The following is a 27,800-nucleotide window of genomic DNA, read 5'->3' as shown; positions in this document are numbered from 1 at the left end:
CCCAAGTAGCTGGAATTACAGATGTGTGTCACCATGACCAACTAATTTTTTTGTATTTTTAGTAGAGACAGTGTTTTGTCATATTAGCCAGGCTGGTCTGGAACTCCTGATCTCAGGTTATCTGCCCACCTCAGCCCCCCCAAAGTACTGGGATTGCACGCGTGAGCCACCACTCCCGGCCACTTCCATATTTTGACACAAAAGTATATCTTTATTTAACTCTCTAGTCACTAGTCCAGGATGCAAAGCCTAACCTATTGGCCAGTTGATGCTTCTGGAAAATCACTGTGAGGGTTGGTTGGTAATGACCCCATTGTATACAAGCCCACATCTTGTGTCTGAGGTAGTGCAGTGTGTTGGCATTATAATCATGTTTGAGCGAGTTTGAGTGGCATTCATTTTGTTTGTTTGTTTGAGCATGTGACTGGGCGGCAACCACAAAAAGCAAGGGCACTGACTGCGCAGACAGAAGCCTGAGCTTCAGCTTGAAATGCGTGTTTTCCTTTTAACCAACATTACTGTTCTCAGTGGAAGTTTCTTCAGGGTAGAAGCAAACTTGTCCTTATTTTATTTTGTTATATTTAAAAACTAGCCCTAAATGCTGTGTTTCTATTCTAACTTTTTATATTAAACTTTTGAAAGTGAAAACTGAAATAATTAAATTTTAAAGGTTGCAATCATTAAAGAATTAATACAAATATCTAATTTTTTTCTTTACTAAAAATTTTCTTTTCTTAATTAGAATTCATTGTTTAGTATCGCAATATTTGCAATGATGAAGAAAACTTCTTTAAGTTAAATCATAATATTGGGAGGAATTTAACAGTTTTCTTTTTAAAAATAATAAGTCAAGATAAGTTCCATGTTCATTTTGGTCATTTAACATACTGTTTAGTGTTCTCAGAGAACAATATTCAGAAATTAATATTTATGCCTGTCACTTTGTGCACAGGGCAAAATGAGTTACGTACTTTGTTTGTTTGAGACGGAGTCTCGCTTTGTCGCCAGCCTGGAGTGCAGTTGCATAATCTCTGCTCACTGCAAGCTCCACCTTCCGGGTTCAAGTGATTCTCCTGCCTCAGCCTCCCAAGCAGCTGGGACTACGGGGCATGCACCACCACACCCAGCTAATTTTTGTATTTTTAGTAGATATGTGGTGGTTCACATCTGTAATCCCAGCACTTTGGGAGGCTGAGGTGGACAGATCATGATGTCAAGAGTTATGTACTTTTGAAAGGCAAATTGAACCATTTCTGACCCCACCCTTTCCACCTACATTGTCTGAAAAATGAATCCTAAACTTAAGTCAGTAACATTTCAAATGATATATTTTCCTTCATGGAAGCGTCTCTTCACACTTATGGAAGAGAACAGGTTGAAGTAGAGTGGGAAGGGAGGAAAGACAAAGCAATGAATCAAATATAGTAATATTTATTTAAAATCTCATAGTATTGAACGTCTCCAACAAACTGTTGGATGGTTGTCATACAGATGGTGATTCTCAGCTAGAAAACTTTATGGAATGTCTGAACTAAATGATTGCTCATGCTTTTCTTCATGTGTGCTTGACATCTTGGAATTTCAAATTAATTTTTTAATATAATTTTAAAAATTTGACTGTATTTGTTGATAATTGCTTTGTGTTTTTGGGAAAAAAAGCCACAGGCACTTTAGTGAAGATTATTCAATGAGTTATGATTATCTTTATGTGTTTAGAAGGAAAACATGTCATAGAAAAATGAAGTAGCAACACTGAGAGACAGAATTATCTAAATCCACCTAAACCGCAGACTGGCAAATTGTTTAATTTATGTTCCCTGCAACTCACCTAGCTTATAAGAATTTAATTAAATATTTTAAAAGAGTCATTATAAATCTAATAAGCTGACCTAATAGTCTGACTATATATTATTTTCCAGAAGTATAGAAGGATAAATGATAGTGAGACATACTTTTTTTTTTTTTTTTTTGAGACGGAGTCTCACTCTGTTGCCCATGCTGTAGTGCAGTGTTGTGATTTCAGTTCACTGCAACCTCTGCCTCCCGGATTCAAGTAATTCTCCTACATCAGCCTCCCGAGTAGCTGGGACTACAGGCGCACGCCACCACACCCAGCTAATGTTTGTATTTTTAGTAGAGACGGAGTTTCACCATATTGGCCAGGATGATCTTGATCTCTTGACCTCGTGATCCACCAGCCTTGGCCTCCCAAAATGTTGGGATTACAGGCGTTAGCCACCGCGCCTGGCCAAGACATGTTTTAAAAGTATGTTTTGCAGGGCCAGGAATGGTGGCTCAAGCCTGTAATGCCAGCACTTTGGAAGGCCGACGTGGGTGGACCATTTGAGGTTAGGAGTTTGAGACCAGCCTAACCAACATAGTGAAACCTTGTCTCTACTCAAAATACAAAAACTGGCCAGGCAGTAGTGGCATGTACCTATAATCCCAGCTACTCAGGAGGCTGAGGTGAGAGAATCCTTTGAGCCTGGGAGGCAGAGGTTTCAGTGAGCTGAGATTGGGCCACTGCTCTCCAGTCTGAGAGAGAGAGTGAGAACCTGTCTCAAAAGAAAAAAAAAAAAAAAGAATGTTTTGCAAATGGTAGACAATTTATAAAAAGAAAAAAACACCTGTAATCTTCATAAATAATATGATTTAGTTTCTAAAGCACCAACTTGGTTTGTTAAAAAGTAGACTTTGACCATTAGGATAAAATATGATAGTTAGAATAGACCATACAGTACCAGTGGAGGAGCTCAACATTTATCTTCTAAAAATCTGCTTGTTCTTCCTTCCCACTTCTTATTCACAAAACACAAAACATACGAGTACTAAAACATTATTTTTCTCTCTTGAAGTCCAGAGTTATCATCCCAAAGCCCATGTGGTCATCAATTGTAATAATGTTCCATGACAATCTGGAATAAAATGTGGGGAATTGGTGTTCCATTAAAAACTGTTATTCACTTATAAAGCCTTACATTGTGTATTTGACCATACACTTCACCCTCTATTCAACCAGGCTAGTGCAAAAAAAAAAACAAATTATTGAAATTTTCAACTCTAAGAGTAAATTCAACATTCATGATTTTTTTTAAAGAAACTAATGTAGGAGATAAAATTGAATATATTTATTTTGTAAATGTAATTTCCTATTAACAAAGAAATGCATACAGAACATTTCACTTGCAGCTGCCTAACAGAGGGTAGTTGACTAATAAATGTCTCATGCCCTTTTACAATAGTCTTTCCAGGCCAAGAGCCGTGGTTCAAGCCTGTAATTCCAGGGCTTTGGGAGGCCAAGAAGAGAGGATCACCTGAGGCCAGGAGTTCAAGCCAGGCTGGGCAACATAGTGAGACACTGTTACTACAAAAAAAAAAAAAAAAACTCACAAAAAAACAAAAACACAAACTTAGCTGGGCATGGTGGCATGCACCTGTAGATCTAGTTACTCAGGAGGTTGTGGTGAGAGGATCACTTGAGCCGAGGAGTTAGAAGCCATAGTGAGCTATGATTGTGGCACTGTACTCCAGTCTGGGCAACACAAGGAGACCCTGTATCTTAAAAAACAAAATCTCTACAGTACTGGCATGTTACATTATCAACAAAAATGAATGCCTCTCAAAATCTGGCCAATGGAAATAATATTATTCCATATTTCTTCATTATTCTATGAGTAAAAATAGTCCACATGTAGAAGTTTATTTCCAAGAAAATTCAGTGTCATTGATATGTACTCTTACAGTTACCAAAACATATCAGTTTTTAGATATAAGGACATCGAAGGCCCTCCCATTCCCCATGTTCCAAAGAAATTTAAACTTATCCAGATACAGATGATAATATATAAACCTTTTTGTGGGAAAACTTTTTGCTTTACAATGCTAGTTATATGTCTAAATAAGTTACTGTCTATTCAAACTAAACACATCACACAGCACCTTTTCTTTTATATTTTGAAAAGCATACATGAGCAAGAGTGGAAGAGAAAATGGTTGATTAGAAAAGCCCACAGTCTTTTAGATTCTCTTTGATTATTATATCTGTAACTGCATCAAACACAAACTTGACATTTTGGGTATCAGTAGCACAGGTCATGTGGGAATAAATTTCCTTATCTTCTTTTTTTAAATTCAGGTCTAGAAACTGGTTCTTGATGTAGTTTCCTGCATCTTCAAATGTATTTGGCCCTTGTTAAACAAAATATTTAAAGAGGTAAAGATTAATCGTATGTTACAAAGAATAGGCTATAAATAATATCAGTAAGTTTTAGGATTTTACTTTGATATACTAAGTATTGCAAAATCATAAAGGCAAGGTTCAATTATCAGGGTGCTGGGAACTATGCTCACCCCATTGGGAGCTCCCGGTGGCTAAAAGGTAAACTTTGCATCAAAAAAGCTCACAATACAGAAGAAATCCCAAAATATTTCTAAAACAAAGTGAGTGATACAAACTTACATATACATCAAATACTGTGTGTGTGTTTGTGGGTATGGGTGTGGGTGTTTTTATACACACTAAAAGAGAAAACGAATGGAAAAGGTAGATGACTAGGGTACAGAAGGAGATGGTATTTGAGCTGGACTTTGAGAGGTACCTACAACAGAGAAGAGGAAAGTAAGTGCAAGCAAAAAAGTGGAAGTGAGAATTGTACCACTAGACTTGAGGGTAGGGTCAGGAAACAGATTGAGCTTTGAAGAATCTACTTTGATAGAAATGAAAGATTTTTGTAGAGGAATTGTAGGAAATCAAGTAGAATAGATGTTATGGGCTACATTATAGACTATGTTACTAACAAAACAGGAGTTAGGATGAGATATAAAAGGCTATAGAGGTACTCTTGACTGATGTGTTATATAGCAGTAGTACGATGAAGGCCCTGCTTGAGAAACTTTAGTCCAATAGCAGGATGTACAATGAATCAGTTGAGAAAAGGCAGACATAAAACAAGTAGGCTAAAAAATACAGGACAACTAAAAATGACCTGTTGATGGGCTTTATAACAGAATATGCTTTATGGGGACTTGACACAGGATAGAGCAGTAGCATAAAAACTTTCTAAAGAAATAAATCTTTGTTTCCTACTTTATTGTAACTGGAAGCAAAATTCCATGAGGGACAAGCTTTGAAGCCATATAACATGGCTAAAATCCAAAACACTGGCAATACCAAATGCTGGTAAGTGCATGGAGTTATAGGAGTTAATTGCTTGTGGAAATGCAAAATAGTGCAGTCACTTTGAAAGGCAATTTGGCAGTTTCTTACAAAGCTAAACATAGTCTTACCATGCAATCCAGCAATCACACTTTTAGGCATTTACCTAGAAACTTATGTCTACACAGAAGCCTGCACATGGATGTTTATAGCATCTTTTTCCATAATTGCCAAAAATTGGGAGGAACCAAGATGTCCTTCTGTAGCTGAAAGGATAAACTGTGGTTCATTTAAGGAACAGAATATTAATTTAGAAATAAAAAAAATTAGATATCAATCCATAAAAAGACATGGAGGAAACTTAAATGTATATTGCTAAGTGAAAAAAGACAGTAAGAAAATGCTACATGTTATATGATTCCAGTTATATTACATTCTGGAAAGGGCAAAAGGATAGAAACAATAAAAAGATTAGTGATTGCCAGGAGTGTGAGGAGGGAGGAGCCATGAATGGGAGAACACAGGGAATTTTTAAGGCAGTGAAGCTGTTCTGTATAATACTGTAATGCTGGATACATGACCTGCATTTGGCAAAACACACAGAACTGTGTGACAAAAAGAGTGAACCCTAATTAAATGATGGACTTGGTCGGGCACGGTGGCTCACACCTGTAATCCTAATACTTTGGGAGGGTGGGTGGATCATCTGAGGTCAGGAGTTCAAGACCAGTCTGGTCAACATGGTGAAATCCCATCTCTACTAAAAATACAAAAATTAGCCAGGCATGATGGTGGGCGCCTGTAGTCTCAGCTAGTTGGGAGGCTGAGGCAGAAGAATAGCTTGAGCCCAGGAGGCAGATGTAGCAGGGAGCTGAGATCGCGCCACTGTACTCCAACCTGGGCGACAGAGTAAGACTCTGTCTCAAGGAAAAAAAAAAAAAAGTGGACTTTAGTTAATAATGTAAAATGTGTTAATATCAATTCATCAATATAATTCATCAATTTTAACAAATGGTACCACACCAAAGCAGTTCTCTAAATAGAGAAACTTGTAGGAGGGGATGAGAAAGAAAGTACGTGGGAACTCTTCATACTTTCTGTTGAAACATTTCATTTCTCTATAAACTAGAAACTGCTCTAAGAAATAAGTCCTATTATATTATATAATATAAAACCTTTAATTATGAGTTTATATTTAATTAGTAATATTCAATGTATTTGAATATTATTTGTAATATGAAAAATATATTTAATCACATGATAAATGTATGATATATTATAAATATTTATAATTATAGAAAAAAGATATAAGCCCTAACTGTAGATTGACCAATATAAGTATTTGTTTTGACAGAATGCCATGCTCCTAGTAACATCTAAACTGGATTTGTATTTTGTTTAAATCATAAAAATGGCTAGGTGCGATGGTTCACACTTGTAATCCCAGCACTTTGGTAGGCCAAGGTGGACAGATCACTTGAGGTCAAGAGTTCGAGACCAGCCTTGGCAAACATGGTGACACCCCATCACTACTGAAAATACGAAAATTAACTGGTCGTGGTGGCGTGCACCAGTGGTCCCAGCTACTTGGGAGGCTGAAGCAGGAGAATCATTTGAACCCAGGAGGCAAAGGCTACAGCCTAAGCAACAGAGTGAGACTCCATCTCAAAAAAATAAATTTTTTTAATGTAATTTTATTACCAATGGAACATCCAACTATTTACAAAAAAAGAAAAAAACTCTTTCTGCAGGAGAAACAGCCGTTCTGTGGGATTTCACATTTACAATCGCTGACTAACAGGATTAGCACTAAAATTCCAGGATCCAAGAAAACCAGAAAGAAATGAAGATGTCATTATTCATTCTCAAATTCATTCACGCTATATCTCTAGAAACAACTCAGACATTGAAGGGCCTTTGAGATTTACTATAGCATTACAAGGTTTCAGTAGGAAATACATCAAAAATGTCAATTTGGAATAAGATTTGCATTCCTGTTATAATTTTGAAGACAATTCAGGTTCCAATGTCATTTGATAAATTCTATAGAGTAGCAACCCTGGTCCATCTAACCCCTTCCAGTTTATTTTACTAGGGTTTTACTTTAATGTAGATAATGTAGAGAGGGTTCTTCTTTATTGTAAGGTTGTTTTTTTTTTTTTCCAGTTTGGATCATAAAGATGACTCAAAAATGATCATAAGCTTCATCCTCATAAGTGTTAAATGCCAAGATCCAGATAGGAAATGTATGTTTATACAAAAATATATTACTATGAAACTAAAAGAAAAGAATCTTACCGGTATATTCTGGAAAGCAGATACTAAGATGCACCTTGGTTACCTTTTCTTGAAAGATATCTTTTTTGTTGAGGAACAGGACGATGGAGGTTGTTGAAAAATACTTGTGATTACAGATACTGTTGAACAGGTGAAGACTTTCATGCATTCTATTCTGTTAGGTATCAGAAATGAGAATGGGTAGGATTATTATTTGCAAAATGTGAATGTTGAGCATCGTGAACAAGGATGTAGAACTAACATAAATCTTTGGCAAACCTTCAGGAGTTGGGCAATGTGGTAGTACTACTGAAAAGCACAAAGATTACTTTTAACCCTGGCTTTGTTTTTCTTTTAGACTTACCACTTCTTCATCTTCCACGAGGACCATGTCATAGGCACTAAGTGCAGCACAAAATATAATGCATGTAACTCCTTCAAAGCAATGAATCCACTTCTTTCTCTCAGATCTCTGTCCACCTACATCAAACATCCTTTAAGAAAACATCAAATGAATAATAAATCTTACAAATATCCTCCAAAATGTGCATTGAGGTTAACATTTAGAGGTATAAATGGGTGATCCCGTATATTCAAAAGGTATTCCTTTGAGTTTTATTGATTAAAAAATAAAATGTATTTGGTCAAATGGCTGCTCAAGGACCACAGAGAAAAAACAGTTTTTTAAAAGTGTCTCCATGCAAACTAGAGTAAAATGATTTACACACTGACTTTGGGAAACTGGGAAATTTAAAAGAGTTTCGAGTTTTAGTAAAACATTCATTAGCCATAGAAGATTTTGATCAAAGTTTAGACATATTCTCTTGAATGAAAAGAAACTGCAAGAAGATTGGAAGTTACTGTAGTTCTGATGCTGTGATTCTTGCCTATTTTCTTACATCTTTCTACATTCATTTGTTTACCCAGACAATTATTCTTTGCATTCTATGTACTAGACACTGTGCTAGGTCTACTAGCACAAAGATGAAAAGATATGGTCTGTATCTTCAAAGAACGTTCTGTCTTGTAGAGAAAAAAACAAATAAGTTACTATAATATTATTTAAAAATATTCTAATGTACAAGGTAAAATGTGAGCAAACAGGAAGACGTAAGTTAGCCTGAGGGATCATGACTCTTAGAGAAGGTGTTTGAAAACTCAGCCCTTCCTCTACTTGTGTATTTTGGTGAGAGATCATTGTGGACAGAGGGCTCAATTTTAAAAACTAGGAGCTAGGCAGCAAAAAGTTAGGTTTATATCAAAGGAACTGTTTAATGTTTGCTGCCTCAGGGCTTTCACACACAGTCTCTTTCCTTTTCCTGTGACAAAGATTTCTTTCTTCCTTCCATGCCTGCTTTTTTTCTCAACTATGAAGTCTTAGCATCAGTATCTCCTCCACAAAGAAGCCTCCTGGAGCGTCCATGTAAATTGCACCTCTCTCAATCCTCCATTTACCTTCTATAGCATCACTTTCTTTCCTTTATGGTAATCATCAATATCTATCATCCCCATAGTAGAATAACAGCCTAATGAGGTCAGGAACATTATCTGTATTAGTAACTGCTGTATTCCTAGTTCCTGGCACCATGCCCAACACATAACAGGCACGCAAAAAATATTTGCTAAATAAATGAACAGATTCCATGTTAACTGAATAGACAGGCAGGAAACACAGCAAACATGCTGTGTTCTCTCATGCCTTGATAACTTACACATGTTTTTTATAAATATGTATAAGTTACTAAGGCATGATAGAACATAGAATGCTTGGGGTAAGCAAGTTATTTATAGTTTTGGGAACATAAAGAATAAGGTAAAAACACTGAGCTATATGGTCTAATAATTATCCATTTATCCACTTATTCATCTTTTGTTCAACAAATAATTACTAAGCACTTATTATATGCCAGGCACCAAGGATTCAGCCTTAAGCTTTTAAACTGGTGGTGGTGGTAATAGTGATTGGTGTGTATGTTTCAAAATAGATTTCAGATATCCATATAGGATATCTGATGTGTATTCATATCCTACATGAATATCTGAAAATAGACTTAATAGGAAATATCCATATGAAAATAGACTTCAGATATCCGTATAAGAAGTGTAGGGGGTGGGTTGTCCTTTGAAATGGAGTGATCAGAAACTGTAGAAGATGACAGAAGTGTAAAAACCTAAGGAGATGAGGGGTTAAGCCAACTGGATATCTGGAGCAAACAATGTTACAGGCAAAAGTGACAGAGGAAAGAGCAAGAGCAAAGGACTTCAGGAGTGAGCCTCACATGATCAGCCAGCAGTGGATTTACTGGTCCTTTCATGTTACATGAGAAATGAAGATTTAATATTACAGACCATAGAGGACTATGGGTGATTTTCAGATAGGGAATTGACATTTTTTGTCTGTTGTTGTTGTGTTAGATCACTTTGATCTGAGTCCAGAAGTTGGACTTAATGAGGAAGAGATAAGAAGCAAAGAAATAAATTATGGGGCTATCATAATAGTTTAAACTCAAGGTGTTAAGTACCAAAAAGCATCCAAATTGTACAGACTTCAAGGGTAATAGTTATACTTGGAGTAATAAATGTCAACCGATCTGCTTATTGAAAATAATCAAAAGTATAATATATTATACTTCATATTTCATATATGAACCCAGTAAAGATATATAGAACTAAGATTCCTCAAATAATGTACCAATGCAAAATCACTCCATTAAGCAGTAGACTAAAAGAGAAGTTGCTCACAATATTGAAGATAATGGTTAAGCATTCAATAGTTAATAGTGTGGAAATTTAAATCTGGTGTTTATAAAGAATATTGTGTGTGCTACTAATTACCAAATTGCAGTTTCAGGCTTGCAAAATAAATGGAGGAAGGGGACCAAATTTTGACTTTACAGTTACATTATGTGAACATTGACCAATGCATTTAATGTTAAAAAATTAAATGACATTCTTACAGAAACAAGGATGATAAATATGCATTCAGACATTTAAATTGTTCATCAACTGTTTTGTTAATCCACAAAATACCTTAGTTTTTTTCAGACTTCATAAACAGGAGTTTTATTTATTTCTTTGTTGAAATTACTTTTAAAGTATAAATTATATTTAAACTATAAAATGTGGTGGAAATAGAAATCGTTGAGATCATGACGTTCATGTTCCACATCACCAGTTGTAATGAATTAATCTTAATTTAACACACCTAATAAGAGTTTACTATTTGTCGGGCATATAAGCACCTTACAGCAGTTAACTCATTTAAACCTCTTCAGGAACTTACAAGGAGGTACATTTAGCGTTCTTGTTTTTTCAGAGGAGCCCTTAAGCAAATTGCCTAAGAATTATATTTCAACTAATATTTGTTGAGGCTGCTATGTATGTGGCACCATGATAGGTTCAATAGGTTCTGTGGCTATGACAGCTATGCTGTGAAAGTTGTTAACTTGCTAAATATAAGTATTTACTTAGAACAGAGGTGCACAACTAGTACTCGTGCCTGCAGTTAGCGCTCAGACCCTCACTAGTGGACGGAAATTATCTTCACTGTGCAGTCTATCCTTCTCCCAGGCCGGGCAGTAGTTCTATGTTGTCAAACAGGTCACTGGGCAAAAAATTTAAACTCCCTTCCTCTGGGAGATTTCGTTCTTTTAATGAAGATAATCACCTAATGTGTTTCAGATGTAGTACATATATGCTCCATTTGGTCATATATGAATATATTGTGGATCATGTTTTGGCAAAGAAATGTGACGCTGTGATTGAACAATGATGATTAACTTACGGATTTGGGGGACCTGAGGGTAGAGTATCCATTACTAGGTTTAAACTCCTGGTGGGCTTTTCAAAGTGAAACCACCCTTCTTAACCCCACCCACGGACTTTTTAACTCGCAAGGATTTCCATAGTCCTAATCTCTTTCACTCTAATCCCCACCTCAGGGGAAAAAATCTCCCTTTCCCTTGCTTAATGACAAACCAGTCATGGAGCCAGGACAAAGAGTCATGGAATGTTTGTGCTAAGGGAGCCCAATGTGCTGCTTCCACAGCAGTGATGGCAGTGCTGTAGGAATTGAATTCTAGAATGCCTCTGGTAAGTTTTCTCCACTAAGCAGAACTTGCATTAGTCTTGTCAACCTTTGTTTGTAGTCTCCTTTTCCCTGCTTTTATGCCCAATTATGCCTTTCTGTTTCATTCCAATTGATATTTGTATTCTTTTAGTCACATTTTCAATTAGATTATATATTCAGATTATATTTACATCTTAAAAGTCTGAGAAACTCCTCTCTTTAAGGTGACTTTGTAATTGCTCAGATATCCTGCATAGTGACCAAATATTTTATCTCAGAGCAAAATCATCTTATTTCTCTCATGTTAATAGTTTTGTTTTGTTTTTGGTGTGTGGGGGGTTAATGACAAAAATAATAGTAGGAATTATTAAGATATGGGAACTCTAACTTGTGGGTTCTATGGGGGACATAAACTACCCAGGAGGAGGAAGAAAAAGGAACCTCATATACTTCCTACATATTTATTTTCTACAACATAATGTCCTCAAATGGTTTTTCCCCAAATCTGAAACATCTGAAGCATCTGAGATGCAAATCAGAGTAACAACAAACTCATTGGTTATGCCTTAATTTTCTCTGATGAGTCAGCTTCTTTGCAGCCTACTAATGATGTGTTAACAGGTGTAAGAGGTAGCTATTCTCCTCTTCTGATAAATACGTACAACTGTGATAAGTAACAATTGCAGGAAAAATAACTTACGGTAGAATAAAAGTCATATTGGAATTGTGTGCTCTCCCTGAAAAATAAATTCTAATCCATGGCTTTCTGTTTCTCATAACAATTCTTTGAAGGGAAAATAGTATTCACCCATTTCTTTACCAAAGTGAAGAAACTGGCCTTTGAAAGGCTAAGGTGGTTTGTTCCTAAACTCACAATTAGTAAAGGATAGAACTGGTGCACTATGACCCTTAGCCTAGTGCTCTTTCTGCATATCATGCAGCTTCTAATAAACATGTTTTAATTGGCTTAGCTTTCTCCCAAGGAAGAGAGGACAAAGATTGCTCAGTCTTAGCATTTTGTTCATATAGATAAAATGGAAAGTCTATCTTAGGTTGAATGCATATAATCTTCTCATTTTATGACTCATTTGATAAGCAATATTTTTGTGTGTGTGCAGATTGACGTAGGAGACAGGTCCAGGGAGCATTGATCATTTCTCTAATGCCATCTGCTATTATTGAACTGAAATGCTCATTAGCAAATCAGACCAATAGCGGGAGTTTTGTTTTTGTATTGATTCTCTTGGACACTATGTTAGCTCTAAGAATAGTGACATTTTGTTTTGCTAATATTGTAGTCATTTATTTTTCATACTTCTCTCTTCAGTTTTAGCTTTTCCCCTGAATTTTAATTTAGTCCTTATTTTGTGGAATTGTAAAGTATTACTACCTATGAAAACATTTTGAAGATCCCCAAAGTGAAGTAATTGCTTATATTTTTTGGCTGAAGAAATAGTCTCCCTTATGTATAAACATCAAAACAAAACAAAAAGCTTCATTGTGACCATTCTGTGAGAGACAAAATTAAAATCAGAAAAAACATGTATATTTGCTGCCTGGAGTTTTGGATTGGTCAAATACAGTAGATTATTAATGAGGGAAATGGACATGCTTGAATACTCTCAACTGCCTGAATAAAATAATAAATCTTAACTACCATGATGTTACATGGAACTTACAGTCCTCATTTGGGATTTTGTGTGGGGTTTTTTGGTCTTTTTAATTTAATTTTTTAAAGGAGGGATAATATGTATTTTGTTATTAAGTCTGACATTGGTTGGAATTCTTAAAGTTAAAAAAATTTCAATAACTAAAATTTATGATGTAGCTGAAAATTGATAGGCTAGGCTTTTAAGTGACAGTTGAATACTGATTATTTGTTAAATTGCCCAAGGCATTAATACAGGGCAAACCATCAGATTTTTATGGCTTTATATTAAACAGTTGACTAAACATTTGTGTTTTATAGTTTTAGTAAGCGGTTGGCAAAGCTTTGAGGTTTATGGTTTATGTTAAACAGTTGGGTAAATATTGGATCACGAGATTATTCACATTTCATATCAGAATAGATTATAATATAATCTGTCCCTTATAATTCTTGTAAAATTAGTATGTAATCTAGAGTAGCTAAAAATCAACAACGCTACTGCAGCTAATTTGTTAGATGTCTTTGCTTATCCTATAAGCATGTACTTATCTTTGAAAAATCACTTTCTGACACTCTCTACTATGTATTTGATTACATAAAAATAAAAACCAATCTGAGTAGGAATTTATTTTAAGGTATTCTATTGAATGGGATTTATTCAAGATGTTAGTCTCTATCACAGTTGTTATAATTTCTCATCATGGTTACATATGAGACCAGGTGGATCTGTGTCTTCACTACACATCCATAGCAAATGGTCTAACCAATCTTTCCCTCGTCTTGAAAATAGAGAAGGGTAGATACTTGCAGACAGGAAGGATGTGCACAGATGTCTTACTAATCTCTTAAATCCTCACGATTAAAAATCAGAATCAAAAAGATTTATAACTGTAAGGGAGCCAAGGTCTCCAAATCATCAGAATCATTAATACCATTATATACTTTCTACTAAATGTGTGTGTGTGCATTTGAAACTTCAAATAATTCTCTGATTATTTAATAATGTAATTCATAAAGCCATTAAAATAAGTTCTGTCACTAGAATCAATTAGACATCATATTTTATAACTTATTATTTTGGTAATACGAATCATAAACATGCCTGAAACAAATATATAGTATATGTGAGTTATTGCTCTACGAGATCTTATAAAGACTAGCAAAGCCAAATTGAAATGTAGCTGCTGTGTGGACAGCCAGATTCACTTGTAATCTGAGATGATGCATATGCCACACAAATGACCACAATATACACAATTCAACATCATATCTCAGGAAAACTGTAGTTTCTTTTATATCATAGATCTGCTCAAACATTCTTATAAACAGTTATGGTAATTTATGAAATCTAAAGTTCTGTGTTGTAATAGTTGTTAACCCTTTTTCCTTAGCTCCCATATAGTTTCAGGTCCTTTCAATTCTGTTTTTCCATCATGGAAAAATTAGGGAGAAAGTTTTTTCTCTGTAATTGTTTGCTAAATCCCTGTAAATACATGTCTAAGTTATTTGTTCTGAGGAATTATTCTGTAACAATAGGAGGGCTTACATTTGCTCTGCATTTTCCACTTACATAGTATATTAATATCTATAAAGATAATTTATCAGTTTGACAGCTGCAGTTCTGGTTTGATAAGAACCCTACAGTAATTGCTATTGAATTAGATGATACACAATTATGTTCCAGTACATTGGCAGAGATAATTTTTCATTTTGGTGTTCCTATGTAAAAGTTTAGAGTTCTCTAATTTAATATGTAAATTGAGCCTTTGGTTTTAAATAGTCATAAGATGTCTTATGCTATGTGAATACAAATCAATGCTAATGTAATATATTTTAATACCTGGGTACTTGCTGAAATAAAGTTGGAAGGTACATTACTTTTATGCATCCTATTTTGAAATACTACAGAATTGTACACTCCAAAACTCTGTGCACTTTTGGACTATCCTATGTAGCACTTGAAAGAAAAGCTATTTAACGGTGAGAATTGATTAAAGGATTAATCTATCTTAATTGCTCTAGCTAAACTTAAAACTGTATTTAAATAATTTTAAATAGCTCCTCAAGAAAAAAATATTTTAAAATATTTTGTAACAAAATTTAAATATTTCCAAATTGTATTGTTTAAATAAAGACTTGTTTTTAGAAAAATTCCTTGCACTGGAGTAAGGAAGTACTGTATCTTCTAACCTCTTCCTCATTGAAAAAGCCTTTAATAACATTGTCTTGAGTTAGAGGAAAATCAAACGCTCTTAAGAAAACAAAAAATCTTGAAACCTGTTTTAGTATACAGCAAAGAGGTGGTAGTTGCACAGTAAAGAGAATGTTCTTTTTTTTGTTTTCTCCTTTTTTTGAGACAGAGTCTTGCTCTGTCACCCAGGCTGGAGTGCAGTGACGTCATCTTGGCGCACTGCAACTGCTGCCTTTTGAATTCAAGTGATTCTCCTGCCTCAGCCTCCTGCAGAGCTGGGATTACCAGGGCGTGCCACCATGCCCGGCTAATGTTTGTATTTTTAGTAGAGATGGGGTTTCACCATGTTGGCCAGGCTGGTGTGAACTCCTGACCTCAAGTGATCCACCTGCCTTGGCCTCTCAAAGTGCTAGGATTACAGGTGTGAGCCACCATGCCCAGCCAAGAGAATATTATATCAAAATAATTTCTAGCTGGGTTTCACAATCCAGTTCACAAACACCTTACATTTTAGCATTGATACTGTAATAGAGAGTTAGCGAAACCCTCCTCATTGCTTCATAAGGATCAATAATATGCGAAAGCAAAATAGCTCACCTTCGTATATGACTTAAGATAGTGCCTCACAAGATAAACCACAAAACTACAAAAGGACAGAGGAAAATGACTATGTACCAAAGGGGGTCTGGAGGTCTAAACTGAAGAGTCCTATTGTAAGAAAAAAATGTATTTTAAAATTAATATTTTATTTTAAACGTTAATGCAAATGTTATATTCTACTCTGTGATGATTAATACTGAGTGCCAACTTGACTGGATTGAAGGATACGAGGTATTGATCCTGGGTGTGTCTGTGAGGGTGTTGCCAAAGGAGAGGAACATTTGAGTCAGTGAGCTGGGAAAGGCTGACCCACCCTTAATCTGGATGGGTACAAGCTAACTGGCTGCCAGCACAGCTAGAATATAAGCAAGCAGAAAAATGTGAAAAGAGAGGCTGGCCTAGCCTCCCAGCCTACGTCTTTCTATCTCTGGGAGGGCGGCTGATGTGGTGGCGGTACCAGCTGAGGGGCGCTGATGCAGGAGAAAGATGTAGGCTGGGAGGCTAGGGCAGTCTATCTTTTCGCATTTTTTTGCTTGCCTATATTCTAACCGCACTGGCAGCCGGTTAGCTTGTGCCCACCCTGATTAAGGGTGGGTCTGCCTTTCCCAGCCCACTGACTCAAATGTTAATCTCCTTTGGTAACACCCTCACAGACACACCCAGGATCAATACTTTGTATCCTTCAATCCAATTAAGTTGATACTATTAACCATCACATATTCATAATTGTTTCAAAAGTTTGATTGTTTATATTACTTGGTTCAGAGTAAAATAGATGTCTCAGAAAATGACCATGATTTTCTAAGGGTTTATGTGTTTGACAGTTGTCTTGTACCCTGCTTTTAGAAGCACTGACTTATAAAGGACCACAGGACCCTCCAACTTAAAAGATATTTCCCCAAAAGGCTGTCATTTTATCCTCCCTCCACCTTCTCTCTGAAAGAGATTATAAATCAACAACACTGAAAATAACACTCTGCAGAAAAAGAATGGTTTTCACCCCAATTTATCTAACAACTAACTAGTGCCATACAATGTAAGGAGTGGTCTTTGAAGACAGAAAGATATGCATTTTAATTCCATCTCTAGCACTTCTGTGAAAGACCTGAGGGGAAATCTTTTATCTCAGTTTAGCCTCCAGTTTTTGAGGCTATCCAGTTAGCCTCAGGATAACCAAGACTGCTTATCCTGAGTATGGATAGCAATACTCAGCTCGTGATGCTACTGTGTAAGTATAAAGATTGTGTACATACAGTGCTTGGCATAGTGCCTTTACTCATTCAGCAAAAATTCCCTGCATTCTTACTCTGTGCTAGTCACTATGATAAGCACTGGAGGTACAGCTATAAATAGACATGGCCCCTAGCGTCCGGGAGCTCAGGGGCATATGAGACAGAAACAGAAACAAAAAGAGAAAACTAATACAGAAGCAAGGCAATCTCATATATTGATAATTTTTTCTTAAAAAAAGGAAAGCAGTGTGATGTATCAATATTGCAGTGACTATGGCTCACCCTGGCTTAATTAGTGAGAGCTGTTTATCTGCATTTCTCCTCAACTCTGCATTTAGTGACATCACTTTGGTTGACTGAAATTGACCATGTTGGGGTTATTTGCACCAGAAAAATCAAGAGCTACAAATCAGCAAGCCTTCCATTGCTTTACTGCCTCAGAAACCCTGCTGTTAAACAATTATTAGCATGTTGCAGGGTGTATAGTGACAGGGATAAGCATGGATGGTACATAGATAAGATGGTTACACCTCCATGAGGAGATGAATTTGATTTCGGAGCTTAATGATAAGAAGGAGATGTTTCTTGCAGATTCAGAGGCAGAGCACTTTAGGCAAAGAGACTAGCAAGTGCAAAGGCTTGAAATGTTAAAGAACAGATATATAAACAAGATAATTTTTTAGAGTGATCATTTTTGAGACAATAGCAAATTGGTTGGTGTTGTAGGGCGTGACTCGGGTGCTGAGCTTTTAGGTATTCAACAGGTAGCATTAATTGTCAAAACCGGTTTATGGTCCAGACAATCTAGGACCCAGAGAGTTGTACTGGCTTATGAAAGGTAAGCTACATCAAGTTATAACTCTCTGCTAGGACTTTACTTCATCTAATCTTTACAACAAACTCATTAGGTAAGCAAGTAAAGAAAAGGTTAACTGTGCTTCTTCACTCCTACTGCTAATTATTAGATAATCTGGAATTGGAACTTTGGTCAAGGCCCACACTCAGTTCTAGTCTGTTTCAGTGAGACATTTGGAGAAAAGAAAGGAGAGTAAGACAGAAAAGGGACAGTGTCAAAAATGCTTTCACTGGGGTGGGAGGGACAGAGGGGGACAAACAACTGAACTCAAGGCCCCAGAGGAAAACCCAGAAACTGGATCAAAGATGAGGAATCTGAAAAAGTAGTTGCCAAAAAGAACTATACAATAGTGAAGCCAAGACTGATGACAAACTTTTCCTGCGTTTGCCAAGACAGGATGTTGATCCCAATCGGTGCAGTCCCTTTACCCTGGTTTAATCTTTGGCTCATCTTTCAGAAAATTAACTATTTGTAGGCCTAAAATTTAGATAGGAATTTTGAAGAGTTTTTTTTCTGTATTAGTTGAAAATATACTATCTACATAATAGATATTCTACTTAGATATTATATATAACACATACTTTAAAATACTTGAAGCTTTTATCTTACTAAAATAAATTTATGATGTTGATTAATTACCATTTTCTTTTTCTTCACAAATGGATATGAATAATTCATGCCACTCTATCTTCAGTTTTTTGCTCTTTAAGATTATTGCCATTATTCGATGTATGAATAATCTTATTAGTTATATTTTCATTGATTTTTATCATTAGTAAACAATACAACTAGAACCTGCTATTAATGTTTAATATTCCATGTTGTACACAATCCATACAAAAAGGTATTTAAATATTAAGGGATATTTTCTAACATTACAGTATGGGTTTCCATTTCTTGTTATAGTAAATGAGTGATTTTGCAGTAGAATTTCTAGGAAGCTCTCGATAATATAACAGCAATGAAAATAATGATTCATTTTCATACTCAAAACATGGTTATAAAATATGCCTTGTTATTGCAGTAAATAGTATCATATTCAAATAATTCTCTTCTTGGTAATTTGCATTTTTTAAAATTAAGGAAACAGATGTAATAGGAATATTTCAAGCAAATAGGAAAATAGAAAGGCAAAGGAAATAGGATTCCTGGCACCCATTTCTTGTATATTATTTAAATACATTTTCTTTTTTTTCCCCAAAGTACAGTGCCAGTTTTAAAAATGAGGAAAGTAAAATCTAGCCCCCACCTGCTCAAGCCAGAAGCATCTTAGCCTGGAAGGAGGGATGAGGCTCAGGATGAGAGGTTGGGGTGAGAGGCTATAGGAGGACAGTAAAGGACAGTGGTACTGAAGGTAAACTGGAGCTAGTGAGTACATCCAAGGATTATTGAACCTGAACATGGGCTAGAGCTTTTCTCCATGAGGGAATATTAAGCCTGACGCATACTTCTGTCCACAGTTAGAAAAGATATTTGATCATACCTGAAGTGCAAGTCTTTAAAGGAGAATTGAGTTTCAATGATTCCAGTCGTTTTCACTCGAGAATGGAGAACATCTTGTTCATTTGGCACATACCCAGATGCTGTTATTCTATCTAAATCATTAAGGTAGCTAATAAAGACAAAACAAAATTATGTACGTGTATATATAATACATTAATACATACATATATAATACATACATATATGCATATATACACATACATATGTATATATATTACATACATATATGTGTGTGTGTGTATGTGTATTTTTTAACTTTGCATTTGAAGAAACCAGGATTCAGTATAAATGAATTTTTAGTGTAGGATCTATTAAAAATGATAAACTGTAGACGTGCTTTCCAAACTCTGATAATCAGAATTACAAGTTTGGTAGCTGGAATGTTGCAGAACGCAGAGTGCTGACTGTGGTACACAGCTGATCCCCAGCGTCCTCTTCTAAAGGCACCTAAATCAACACTGCCTTAACCTGTATTTTATGTGGTTTATGTGATAAATTTGCTGGTATATGGATAGAAGTATGAAAGAAAATTTCTCTTTATAGTACCTGGATCATTACAAAGCTAAAAGCTGCCTTATAATGGTAGTGGCTAGATTATCCTCGAAATTCTGTACTTTGAATTTAGGCATTTTCAGTTTTATGAGAGTGATTGGTTTGAATGTACTAATTCAAAGGTTGGTTGTTATTTTTGCATGGATTTGCCTCATCAAAACTCAGCCATTTCCATTACATGCCGTTGCAATATCTAGTTAGCGCAATAAAAGAAGCACTATTTGTCTCTCTTCCTGGTCTATGCTGGAAGTGACTCATGAATTGGCAAACCCACCCTGACCTGGCTCTCCTGGGGATAGAAGGGTGAACGTACCCACTATCCCCACTCCCACCTCCTCTTCCATCAATGCATCACTGTGTCTTTACCCCTTCCAGGAAGCTGTATTAAAAATTCCTAGAATTATCAGGCTGAATATGGTGTTTTTTTCTCCTCACAGGATCTAGGTGTGGTGATGAACAGGAATAAGTCTAATTAAACTGTGTATGCTATAACAGTCTGTTAAATTAGAGGAAAAAACCCTGCTCTCAGCTTCCTGCTCTCAGCTTCCTAACTCTTGAAACCAGATAATGTCTTTATACTAAAAAAAGTGTTTTATTGCTTTAAAAATAATTTGAAAACCACTGGTCTAGACTGTAGATATTAAGCTTTTAGTGGCTTAGCAATATCACTATTTCTGTACAAATTTTAGATACAAATAGTAATAGCATGGTAATGCTTTTATGACACATTTCACCATTACACTGAACCACATTTATAGAAAGATAAGATTCGAATGCTTCCATTGAGGCAGAATGTGTGAGGTAGAATCCAGCTGAATGTTAGTGTTAAAAATTGTTTGTTCAGTGATTATGCTGAGAAGCTGTTATGCCTTAGCACCTAGCACAAAGATTGAAAAAACAAAACCATTTTATTATTTTAAAAAATTCATTATTAATGTAGGTAATTTATTCTTGGAGGAGCTTTTTCCTTTTAAGCTGAAACAAATTAAGGGTGGACAAGTGTCCCAAAGGAATTTTGCCAAGAGTAAAAATCACAACTCAGAAACACATAACATATATAATATGAAAAATATTAACATATATAATATGAAAATAGCCTTGTTTTATTCTAAAAAAGCTTAAGTTTTCTTTTGAAAAAAGAGTGATACATCAAGATGTAAATGTATTAGAGAAAGTACTGGCAGAATTTGCTAGTGTATTTATTTTCTATTTTGGCAAGCAAATCCCTTTGTGAATTTTCTATTAACTAAGCCTGCATGTGTGATAGGTATATTGTTGGTCAGTTCATGCAAGAGAAACAACAAACAAAAAGACACCAAAAATATACCTACCAAAATAAAGATTACATTCATTTCATGATAACTAAATGAAAGCCTTGGTAAGGACACATTTATTTGCATGTATAAATGATTTCAAGCAAAGCAGAAGCATTAGCAGACTGATAAATTTGCATTTAAAATGCTTGTTTAAATAAACAAATATAGAATGTGGGAGTTCAAGCCTATAATCTAAAGCTTTGACCAAATAGAGGCCCTTAACGTATATGAATCTGATCATTGAAAAGTACTAAATTATTTTCCAATTATTTAAACTAGGATTTTTCCTGGTGAAGTCTATGGTAATTCTAAAAGCACGTGGAATTTTAAAGGCACACTACATGGCTTTACTGCAATTAGTAAACCATGCAATCAACTAAAATGTTTCCTCTGATTGTCCCTGCCATACCCCTCTTCTTTCAATTTTCTGGAACTGATGAGGTTATGTTGCCAACGATGGCATTCCTTTCCCTTATTATATTCACTTTTTTGTTAGCCTTAACTTGAAGGATCTCTAGATTTGAGGAAACAAGAAGTATCTTACTTATACCAAAAAAAGAGACCTTGCTCTATATAATGTATATGAAACAGACACATTGTAGTACCAATCTCATTTTATATCTAGTTTTCCAGTGTAATTCAGTGTTTGAAAAAAAATCTGCTCTTAATTGCTGGAAGAAAGCAATGAGCATTCAACTAACTTTCTCAGCAAGCTTTCCTTTTAAGGACACCTAAGAGCAGAACAAAAAATAACACTTTATTATTATTATTATTACTTTTTGGCTTATGTATGAAATTTCTCTGAAATAGGGAAAATCAGCTTTTCTGTTATTCTGTTGCACCTGCAGTAATCTGGGTGGTTGAAAACTATTACCATATAGGAAACATTTACAAAATGATTGCAAATTGATATTGTTTAATTGTTTTTAACTTGATGAACAGATTTAAAATTTTACTATGACTCTATAATGGAGTAGATAGTCCCAGTGTAAAACATACTTTAAGTGTTTAAATAAAGGAAAAAATTAAAATTAAATACTAGAAAATACAATAAAATGCTATTTATTTGCTCATTTTAACTATGTGGTTTGTACAAGACTAAATATATTAATGAGAGCCCACTTTAATCTATCTTTCTCTCTGGCTCTCTACCCAGAGCTTTACTGAGCAAGATTTTATGGGAATATTCCACAATTCAGCTTCTTACTCATTGTGACTACCCTTACCAATGAATAGTATAGAAAAGCAATGTTTTACTCCACTGCAGAGATCCTTTTTACTATTAAAATGTGGTAGGTGCTGAGACACTTATGAAAAGTTATTCAAGTTGATAGATATAATCACAAAATGAGACTCATTCTCTCCTTCATCAGAGAGCTAGGAAAAACTCTTTCCTCCAAAAGCAATGTGTCCTTTGAAATTGTTATATGGCTTATTTCTCTCCATAATCATTCTGTCCATCAGTGATTAAAAATCTGAAGTGTCATGCAAGCTTCATTGTTCTGTCTTTACCAATCTTTTTCATTTGTTTCACTTTTACATTACTGTTTTGTTTTTGTTTAATTAAATGATGCTAGCAGGTTCTGTTGGTGGGAGGAGTTCATCAAAAGAAGTATATTTACACTTTTTCACACATATGCATGAACGGAAATAGAAAATGAGTAATTAGATTATATTTACATATGCACACATCTTGCAGGCATGTAGTGGCAGGGCTATCTTAGGAATCACTTGCTAAAAGAATTGTTTTTTGGGGTTATTTTGGTGACAGGGTCTTGCTCTTTTGCCCTGGCTGGAGTGCAGTGGTGCAATCTCTGCTTACTGAAGCCTTGACCTCCTGGGTTCAAGCAATCCTGTCTCAGCTTCCCAAGAAGCTGGGACTACAGGCATGTGCCCCCACACCTGGCTAATTTTGTATTTTTTTTTTTTTTTTTTTTGAAGCAACTTGGCTTTGCTATGTTGCCCAGGCTGGTTTCAAATTCCTGAGCTCAAGCAGTCTGCCTGCCATGGCCTCCCAAAGTGCTGGGATTACAGGCATGAGCCACTGTGCCCAGCACTAAAAGAAAATTTTAAATCACTTTGATAATGAAATTATAGTGTCACGAGCCCCTAATTTCCTTATGGTTAATTAATACTAAATGGATGATATAAGCAGTGAAATTTATACAATTTTTTGAGACGCCAGAAGAATCTCCTGGTATACAAGTATTTTGGAAATCAATTCATTAATTTCTTCTAGAATTTTGTATCAAGGTCATCAACCCAGTGAGCCAAGGCATGTGTCATTAATAAAATTAATCTAGGAGATGATTTCACTAATATGAATAGAGATGAAATGAATAGCCCAAAATCTCAGTGTGCATGTCACCAGTCTGTGTTAGTGTGAAAGGCTGTGCATAATGGTTAACTCTTTTTAATCAAGAGAAGATATTTGCAACATAGTATCTTCTCGGGCAGTTTTAAGCTTAGTTATTTAAAATGCTCCCCTGCTTATATTTTTTTACATCTTATTATGTCACCTTGTTCATTTTCATTTCTCTTCGATTGCTTTTTATTTTACTCTAATAAAATGTAACACCATTTATTTTCTTCATTTGCATTTACAAATGCAAAGTATGCAGAATTATAATTCTTAATTTTAAATGTTTTACCTTCAATTCCCCTTAAAGTGAATTCACTTACTAAGCTGCTGAGTCATTGAGCTGATACTCAGATGCCCTTTCAAAGCAGGCCTGAATTCCCGGATCTCTCCATAGCCGTTTTATTACCTCAGCCAGTTGAGGCGTCATGCCACCATCTTCCAAGGTATTTGCCATTGCATAAAGTTGTCGTTGGTCCTCCTAGAACAATGTTTTGGTGAGAATAAGAATGTATTATTTGGAATCACATACTCTGTTTTCTAATAGAGTATTTTAATGGGATGATTTTAATCTTATTCCTTTAGCTAATAATTCCACCAAACATCTTTTTAAACTATATCGAGGTAAATAGAACTAAAGTTTCTCATGGCTGGTTGATGTCCAGAAGAGTTCTCCTTTGCAAAAACTATAAAATATTATGTGAAGAAATTAGCATATTTTGAAATATATCACTGACTTCTGAATATGATATCAAGAAGGATAATAATACTTTGCTGTATTCATATTGAGTTTGCAGAAGGTCTACATATTATACCAAGGTAAAAGAAAAATTAACCTGATTTAATCTGGTATTTTCTTCTTTTTTTAATCATTGCCATGAATTTTTCTAGAAAAAAAAGCCAAGTAAAAATTAGAGTAGGCCAGGCATGGTGGCTAACACCTGTAATCCCAGCACTTTGGGAGGCTGAGGTGGGCAGATCACTTGAGTCCAGGAGTTTGAGACCAGTCTGGGCAACATGACAAAATTTTTCCTACAAAAAAATTAGTCAGGGATGTAGTGCATATCCAGCTACTAGGGAGACTGTGGTGGGAGAATTGCTTGAGCCTGGGAGGCAGAGGTTGCAGTGAGCAGAGGTTGCACCACTACATTCCAGTGTAGGTGACAGAGCCAGACCCTGTCTCCAGAAAAAAAAAAAAAAAAAAAAAAAAAATTAGAGTAAAAATGGGAAATGAATTCATTATTCTAAAATTGTATTTTTTCAAAAAATTAATATGTAATATTTTTGGTCATCATGTTACCTCCTCTTAATCATACAAATAAAGAATGGTAAACATTTGGATCCCTATAATATTTTTGAACATTCCTGTAGCTATTGTTGGTTGCATGCCTTTGGAACAAACCAGTAGGGCAGAGGTGAGAATTTTTTATGCAAAGCGAGGAATTATTGTCTTAGTCCTGTTGGGATAAGATCTGGAGCTTACCAGGGAAGAAGGAAAGAGAAGTTTATTGAGTTTAAGTATAAATACTATAGTCAAATATATATTGAGTTTATAGTATAAATACTATAGTCTGTAATTTATTTTAACTAATAATCTCAATAGCTTTATGACAATTTTTTTTTTTAAAGATTAAGAGGTTGAGTTTCAGAATAATTAAATTGACTGTGGTAATAGTCCAGGCAAATGGAGAAGTCTGAACTTAACCTTGTTGTCAGCCTCCAAAGCTGATATCCTTTTTAGTTCATAATCCTCTTGGTGCATATTATTACAGTTTACAAAACTATACATAAAATATCTCACATAATCCTCACAACTGTGAGATAGACACTATATTTTCTCCATTTTACATGTAAGGAATCTAAAATGCTCAAACTTTTAGAAACCAGTAAACCAGTATATACAATAAGCATCAGAATATGAGTCAAACACAAGCACCTTTTGTGCCATGTCAGGCTGTTACTGTGACAGGAAAGTGGTCCCAGTCCAGATCCCAAGAGTAGGCTCTTGGATCTCACACAAGAAAGAATTCAGGACGAGTCCGTAGAGTAAAGTGAAAGCAAGTTTATTCAGAAAGTAAAGGAATGAAAGAATGACTACTGCATATACAGAGCAGCCCCGAGGGCTGCTGGTTGCTCATTTTTATGATTTCTTGATGATATGCTAAACAGGGGGTGGATTATTCATGCCTCCCCTTGATAGAGCATGTAGGGTAACTTCCTGACATTGCCATGGCATTTATAAACTGTCATGGTGCTGGTGGGAGTACAGCGGTGAGGACAAGCTGAGGTCACTCTCATGGCCATCTTGGTTTTGGTGGGTTTGGGCCAGCTTCTTTACTGCAGCCTGTTTTATCAGCAACGTCGTTACGTCGGCATCTTGTGCCGACCTCTTCTCTCACCCTGTAACTTAGAATGTCTTAACTGTCTGGGAATGAAGCCCAGTGGGTCTGAGTCTCATTTTCCTCAGCTCCTATTTAAGATGAAGTTGTTCTACTTCAAATGTCTCTGACACTACCAATGAAGTATGTTCAATAAGAACTTGCTGCTTTTCTGATACAATTCAGATTATTATTATTTTGAACTGACTACAGTTTTATTCTACCATTTTATCAAGAATCTGCTTGCTCTTTGTATAAAAAATAAGGGTATGTCACTTATTGGTTTTTTTTTTCACGTTCAGTATCATAATTGATGCTAAGCAGATTTGATCACATTTTATTCATAGCCTTAAAAATGTATAATTTAAATACAGACTACGTGCTTAACAGTCTACAGATAGAAATGATTAACTCAGTACCTTATTTACTGAATAGATCACATAAGAAAAGCTAAAATATATGTTAAAAATTTGTGATACCTTTGATTTTTTCATCCACTTTAGTGAGGTGTTAATAGGAGATTCTGCTGTTACCACAGTCATTGGTCACTTATTGTTAAAGAGACACAGGTAAGGGGGAAAAAACAAACAAACAAAAAAAAGTATTCTATCTTTCTTCACAATCAGCTTTTATTGTTAAAAGTAAGCTGATCAGATGATCATTGGTCCACATATTCAATGTGTAAACCCAAAACAAAATTCTGAGTCCCCCAAGCAACAGAATTCTAAGCCCTGCAACCTAGAAATCCCTCTTGGCCAAGAGAATTCCAAGGGAAACCTGAAAAACTAGGTCAGGCCTGATAGGAAGGGTGGGGTCAGACGTGCCTCATGAGGCCCTCCTCCCTTTGGAATTCAGGCACAACTCATCAGCATAAACATTAAAACAGATATCTTAGGACTGATAAAACTGACTCTTTATAGCAATAAGATTCCAAATTCCAACCTGACTCCAGTATAGAGCAGGCCCTGAAATAAATTATTTTATTGCCAAATATATATTTTTTGGCATATATAAAAGAATAAAAGAAAATAACAATAAAATAAAAGCTGTCTTTTGTGGGGGAAACTTACACTGTGTAGAGAATCCCCTTCCTTTTTCAAGTCCTTTTCTGATCCTTGTGAGATTAGCTGAGAGTCTAGCACTTTTTAAAGGTCTAAATAGGAAATATTTGCCATCTATTGCCTCTAAGGGTGCCACCTATGAGACTTCATCTATATAATAAGAACTTTGGTCTCCACAACCTCTTAACCCAGAGATTCCTTTCTATTCATTCTAGGCCTTTAGACAATGACTTAATTCTTTCGACCAATTACCAATCAGAAAATGTTTGAATCCACCTATGACTGGAAGGTCCTGCTTCAAGTTATCCTACCTTTCTGGTCCTTGCATGTATTGACTGATATCTGCCTGTAACTTTTATCCCCATAGAATGTATAAAATCAGGCTATGACTTAACTACCTTGGGCATATGTTCTCAGGATCTCCTGAGGCTGTGCCATGGGTCATGGCACTCACATTTGGCTCAAAATAAATCTCTTCAAGTGTTTTACAGAGTTTGGCTTTTTTGTCAACAAATGGCCAAATCAAGTCTCAACCTGGTTTTCCTGCATCAGCACAGGATAGATTTTTAAAACCCCATTTCTCTATTAAATGGATATGAAAGA

General features: G+C 35.5%; 1 protein-coding gene and 1 long non-coding RNA gene across 2 annotated transcripts in view; one reads left to right on the top strand and one right to left on the bottom strand.

Annotated features, from left to right (window-relative positions):
* Nucleotides 1-27,800, top strand: part of LOC144339900 (uncharacterized) — a 123,987-nt gene that overhangs the window by 90,513 nt on the left and 5,674 nt on the right. The window lies entirely within an intron of this gene.
* GNAT3 (G protein subunit alpha transducin 3) overlaps nucleotides 3,855-27,800 on the bottom strand; it is a 55,902-nt gene continuing 31,956 nt past the window's right edge. Inside the window, exons 4-8 of the mRNA XM_001108504.5 lie at nucleotides 24,082-24,239; nucleotides 19,512-19,640; nucleotides 7,797-7,926; nucleotides 7,454-7,607; nucleotides 3,855-4,188 (exon numbers count right to left, since the gene is read on the bottom strand). Of these exons, the coding sequence (XP_001108504.1) occupies nucleotides 3,998-4,188; nucleotides 7,454-7,607; nucleotides 7,797-7,926; nucleotides 19,512-19,640; nucleotides 24,082-24,239 (762 nt within the window). The 3' untranslated portion in view covers nucleotides 3,855-3,997. The remainder of the gene's footprint in view (nucleotides 4,189-7,453; nucleotides 7,608-7,796; nucleotides 7,927-19,511; nucleotides 19,641-24,081; nucleotides 24,240-27,800) is intronic.

Source organism: Macaca mulatta, chromosome 3 (genome assembly GCF_049350105.2).
Source record: "Macaca mulatta isolate MMU2019108-1 chromosome 3, T2T-MMU8v2.0, whole genome shotgun sequence".
Taxonomy (NCBI): domain Eukaryota; kingdom Metazoa; phylum Chordata; class Mammalia; order Primates; family Cercopithecidae; genus Macaca; species Macaca mulatta.
Note: the sequence above shows the minus strand (reverse complement) of the source record. Positions and strands in the feature narration are given on the sequence as shown.